This window comes from Pezoporus occidentalis, unplaced genomic scaffold, assembly GCF_034315485.1.
Source record: "Pezoporus occidentalis ecotype Australia unplaced genomic scaffold, CSIRO_AGI_Poc_V1 ctg24, whole genome shotgun sequence".
NCBI lineage: Eukaryota > Metazoa > Chordata > Aves > Psittaciformes > Psittacidae > Pezoporus > Pezoporus occidentalis.
In genome coordinates, this window is record NW_026914285.1 from 9,065,076 (window position 1) to 9,070,913 (window position 5,838).

Here is a 5,838-nt window from a genome sequence, read left to right on the forward strand (position 1 = left end):
AGGAAATTCAACACAGGCAATTGTGAAGTTCTGCACCTGTGTTGGAAATACCCCATGCAACTAAACAAGCTAGAGACTGCCCATAGGAAAGCAACTTGGAAGAAGATGGCCTGTGATGCTAGTAACTAAAAGTTCAATGTGAGTTGGCAGTGCACTCTTGTGGTGGGAAATCTGAGTGCCTATTGGGCTATATTGGCAAGAGTTGAGCCAGCAGTTCGAGGGAAGTGGTTCTTCCCTGCTGTTGGGCACTGTGAGACCAAACTGGGCACAGTATTCCCTGTTTTGGGCTCCCTGAAATATGAATGGCACTGGCATATTGGAGCATATCTACTGAAGGGCCACCAAGATGGGTAAGGGTCTGGAGTATATTATATAGAAGGGGAAGCTGAGGGAAATAGCCTTACACAGAGTAGGTTACCCTGAAATCCTATTGCTGTCTTCTGCTGCTTCATGAGGGGATACAGAAAAGATGAAGCTAGCCTCTTCTTAGTGATAGGATGAGAGGCAACAGTCACAATATGTGATAAGGGAAATCCTGTTCAAATATTTGAGAGAAAAAAGTGTTAACAGCAAGGGTAGTCAAATCCGGAGAAAGGGGCCCAGGAAGACTATGAAATCTCCATATTTGGACATTTTCAAAACACAAGAAGGTCCTGAGCAACCTGATCTGAGTTAGCTCTGCTTTGAAAGTATGTTGGGGGGTAATGGACTGGGCGTTTTCCACACAGTCCTTTAAATCTTATTTTTTATTATGAGCAAATAAATCTCCCCTTTCTCTGCCAGCATTTAATTTTCTTCTTAAAGCAGCTGACTTGTGCTTCCTAAAAGAATTAGTAAATATATGTAGGACTTTTAAGTAGTTTCCACCACAAGTCCTTTTGGGATAAGACTGACTACTGGAGGGGATGGAAGAACTGGTGGTAGAAAGGAATGCTCAAGAGAAGGGATGGGTGATTTGGAAGCAATTCAGTGAGGAAAAGGACAGAACAAGGGGATCCAGGAAAGAAAGCAGAAAGAGGAAACATAACATTTTAGCTGTACTGTAACTCTTACCTTACCTTCTCTTTCTTTTAAAGCCTTTTGACAAACTACTCTTACTTGCTACCTTCTTTCTTCTTTTTCTCTTGTTCCCATAGGTGATAGTAGTTTGTGCTTCTAAATGTATAAAGTTACTGGGGTTTTAGTGTTGTTTTGAGAAATAAAAAGGTGTTGTGGAATAAAGGATTGTGCCAGTATTTTTTTGCTAACTTAAATAAAACCATTCAGAAATACTGCTGATTATTTTTGGGAAAGGTAGAATTCAGTTTCACCTTTAGTACTTGTTTGAAACTAAGGGAATATAGACCTTCAAAATTAAAATTAGAGAGGCTCAGCTTTGAAAAACTGGTAGATTTTGAAGTTATCTTGAGGCAGCTTTAACTGCATCACTTTTTTGTTTACGGAATTCAGGTATGGAGCCGTTCCAGCTTTGTTTAGAAAGGTACTCCGTATTTGAACATAAAACTACATCTAATCATATCTAATTATTTCTTCACAGCCTGAAACTACGTTCTCTTCGAGTCAATGTTGGACAGCTTCTGGCTACGATAATGCCTGATCTAGACTTGCAGCAAGTCAATTACGATATTGATGTAGTAGATGAAATTTTAGGACAAGTTGTAGAACAAATGCATGAAATTAGTAGTACTTAGTATCTTAAGATTTTAGCAGACTCTTGCTTGATCTTCCGTTATAACCTTTGTTTAGGTTCAAAATTGTATATACTGCTTTATATATTTGACATAGTTTGATCAGTAAGTGTATATAGTCTGCGTTCAGATGTTCCCACAGATGCATTGGGTGGGTGTTGTCTTTGCTTCCTCTTAAAGGAACACTGTCAATATTGACCAACACTGATGTACTTAATTAAGGATTTTGCTTTTAAAATGTATTTTTAATTAAATTTGCAACTATTTTTATTATTAGGAATCTTAATACTTTTCTGCAAAAGTGTTTTGACTTTTGATCTTATATAAGTATTAATATTTGCAATTCCTTCCTCTTCGATGATCTAAGTAGTGGACTATATAAAAATGCAAAAAAGAACTTTCCTTGATTTTCGTCTCAGAACAAATCCTCCTAACATTTTTGTATACTACAGTATTGTTTCATTGCGTTATGTTGCATTAATCGGATGGAAATGTAACTAGTAGATTAAAATTTTGGCCATATGGGTAGTATTTGTGTTTCACTACCAAAGCAAGAAAAAATCTGTAAGGGTTTTATCCTGAGCACGGGTGATATTTAGCTCCCTTCTGGACTTTGATGTCACTAAAGAACATTACCTGTACATAGCTTTGCAGCATAAACAACTCCATGGGATATGGCTAGGATATTTCAGCTGTTTCAGTGATGGAAACCACACGCCTGTTTGTGTCCTGCCCCTGCTATGTGATTGTTGTTTTCTACATCTAAGAGCTTGTCTATTTGAGCGCAGTCACAGGGATTTTCGGTTGTACCTGTAGCTCCCATTAGAATGCAGGAGGGCTGGTTCATAAGTCCAGGTGTGTACCGTAGTGCTCATGCAAAAACTTCCCAGGAAGCGGGAAGAAGTGGTACCAAGAGAAGTTGCTGTTACAGTGGTGACTGTATTTTCAGTCAGTTGCATGCTTTTCTTTTGAAGTCATCAGGAATGAGAAGAAAGGTGGCAAAGACAGCAAATCCACCTTTTACTATGTGATGGTATTTGTCATCCAAACAGTAATCAAGAAAAAATGGTTCTTGCTTAAAAAAAAAAAAAATAAAAATTAATTATGAGATAGTGTTCAATATGCTCATTTCTAGGGAGTCTTTTTTATAAACCCAAGGTTTTCGGCTTTCGCGCTGCTACTGTCCTGTTCCTTTTAGTTGTGGTTCAGTCAGTTTCTTGCTATGGACAGTATTTCAGTTTTAAGATGCTTGCTGTTCTACAGTGTCAATAAGGGTAATGCAATACTGTTGTGGTTTATAAAGGATGAATTGAATGTTTGATTTTTGAAGAGGTGGATGTAATATAACTTTGTATGACTTTTTAAAAGTTTTTGTTTTCCATTTAATCATTATTTATTATGCTTCATCAGATTCTGCAGTTGAATTTCTTGTAGACAGTTGGCAAAATATAGCATATATTTAAAATGGCAGATTTACACTGTACATTTACATTTGGAGAGCAGTGGACTAATGGAAATGTTTTTTATTTACTTGTTAAAATGTATTTTTTGTAAAATATAAAAATAAAAACATATAAACCTGAGTTTGCAGGATCAAAGCTGGTATGTGATCAAATGCAATGGTTTTGTTTATAAATAAAGACTATGCAGAATAGCCAATGTTTCGGGCTTATTTTAAGTATTTGGTCTTAAGAGAAGGCTGGCTCAGTCTGGTTTTGAGCTGAAGGTGCAAGCACACTTGGTAGGCTTGGTCCTGACCGGGCCCCAGAGCAGCTCACTGCCTGCCTGCACCTCTTCAGGTGCTCAGTTACAAGACTGTTCCTCAACTAGGATTTGGGACTCTGTGTTTCAGAGTGTGATAAACACATAAATGTTTTTGCTTTTGCAAATCATAGGTGTTGCTATGTGGATATAACTCTGTGAGTTCGCAATAACAGAAACAAAGCTCACTAAAGACACAAGTTTAGACAAGTTGAAAATGGCCAGAACTCTTGAGCAAAATGGAGTCACATAGCAAAAGAATTTGTAAAGGTAAAAGAAAGGGGGGGGGGATGGGGGGGGATGGGACTGGGCAGACTTGATATGAGGAAATCTAGTGCCTGGAAAACAGGGTTAAAGTACTTTTAGCTTAACTTAGGTTGAAGATAAAGAACAATGTTTGTGTTTTAAGTGTGTGGTGAGATGACAGGATTTAGTGGCCCCACTAAACATGAGTGAATTATTTCACACCATCCTTCTACTTACCAGTTAGTTTGGAGACAGTGCCTCCAGAGCATCTGCTAGCTTGGGATACTCATCTGCCCATCCTGATTTGCTTGCGATAAATTTTGTATGAAGGTCACACTGTTCTATAACTTCGCCAGCTATCAGGAAATTACAGATATGGCTGGTTTCAGCTAGTTTTGTGATTACTGGGGCATCCAGCTGTGCCAAAGGTGAAAAGTACACTGCGAGGAAGACTGCTTACTTCATCTTGAAGACCCCTGCCCACGTGAGGAAGACTGCTTAGTTCATCCTCAAGACCCCTGCCCATGATCACTGGAGAGCAGTGCACAGGTACTAAGAGGAAACTTATAAGTTCCTGGAGCTAGTTATAATATTACCTGCCTATACGTGGGAATTATGAATATGTATATGGCTAATGCAATAGTTAAAGTATATAAATCTGTAACAAATGCTAATCAGTGTGCCTCTGGCTACTCTCACGTCCCCTGCACTGTTGCTTTTGATTTATTGATTTGTCTCTCAATAAAATCCTGTTATCTCGATTAGGAGAGTGAGTTCGTATTTCACAAAAGCCTTATTAGAGAACTATTGTCCTGGTGCTGAGGCAGAAGTGACAGGAACACAACAGTTAGGGAGGTGGGACCCCCTACTTTAGGTGCTTGGCTCAGGTTGGCTTGGCTCTCATGAAATTTTACATTTAGGCAAGTTGTTTGATTCCCCAGCATGGGAGACTGAGGGCTTTCAGGTATTTTTGGGGGGTTTTGGGGGGCTGAGGCAGACCATTCTTCCCTGACCATTACTTCACTGTCCAATACAGCTGACTAATAAGAGATGGTGGTCTGCAAGGTGGCATTGTGTAAAGGGTTGCACCAAAAGACACTCTGGGTATGGAAAGAGCAGTGCTGTTTTGCGGTGTGCATTAACTGAGTTTCAGGCAAGTTCCTGGGCTCAATATGATGGTTTACCTTTGTGTGTCCTGCTCTGCAAGTGAGATTTCAAGTCAAGCACTGATAAAAGGAAAGCAAGTGCCTGGAAAACATAGGGTTAATATACTTTTAACTTAACTTAGGTCTAAGATAGAGAACAATGTTTGTGTTGTAAGTCTGTGGTGTGATAACAGAATTTAGCAGTCTTACTAACAAGAGTGCATTATTTCTTTCCATCCTTCTAATTATCAGTTCGAAGACGGTGACTCCTGAACATCTGCTAGCTTAGGATACTCCTTGTCTGCCCTACCCTGGTACAAAGGTCACACCGTTCTAAATCTTTGCCAGCTATCAGGAACTTGCAGATATGGCTGGTTTCAGCTAATTTGCGATTACTGGGGCATCCAACTGTGCCAAAGGTGAAAAGTGCACCCTGCGGAAGACTGCTTACTTCATCTTGAAGACCCCTGCCCACGACCATCGGAGGGCAGTGCACAAGCGCCAAAAGCGAGGAGACTTATGAGTACCTAAACTAACTATTATCCCTGCCGAACTCTTGGGAACCTAATGAATATGCATGTTTGTGTGTAATAAATATCTGCTTGCTTAACCCCTCGGTGTGCAAGTTAGGAGGAGCAATCCCCCTTGTACCCGGCGCTGTAATAAACGTACCTGCTTTATAACTCTCTTCGAGTTGTAGAGTTTGATTCCGTGCTTCAGCACGAGGCCTTGCACTGTCCTGGCTTTTAGCCTAGCTGTGCTTGCATGGCAATCCTGGCTGCCTTGGTTTCTAAGGATGTAATTTCTTTATTATTACTTCACACTGAAAGGTTTGCATTTGAAAGAAACGGCGATTTTGGGGACTGGTTGCCCTTTAACCAGCCTAGATGTAAAAACATCTCGAATAGAGCAATATAGAGACATAACGCGACACTCCACGACGGTGATGGCCGCGGCTGGGCCGGCGGAGGCACCGCCGTGTAGCCGCCTCCGCCAGG

At 40.2% G+C, this 5,838-nt stretch overlaps 1 protein-coding gene across 3 annotated transcripts in view; it reads left to right on the forward strand.

The window, feature by feature from the left end:
- The window catches only part of MORC3 (MORC family CW-type zinc finger 3), a 28,406-nt gene extending 25,622 nt beyond the window's left edge, over nucleotides 1-2,784 (forward strand). For all 3 annotated transcript variants that reach the window (XM_062622303.1, XM_062622302.1, XM_062622304.1), the window contains one exon: nucleotides 1,538-2,784. In XM_062622303.1, the coding sequence (XP_062478287.1) occupies nucleotides 1,538-1,691 (154 nt within the window). In that variant the 3' untranslated portion in view covers nucleotides 1,692-2,784. The remainder of the gene's footprint in view (nucleotides 1-1,537) is intronic.
- The last annotated feature ends 3,054 nt before the right edge of the window (nucleotides 2,785-5,838 follow it).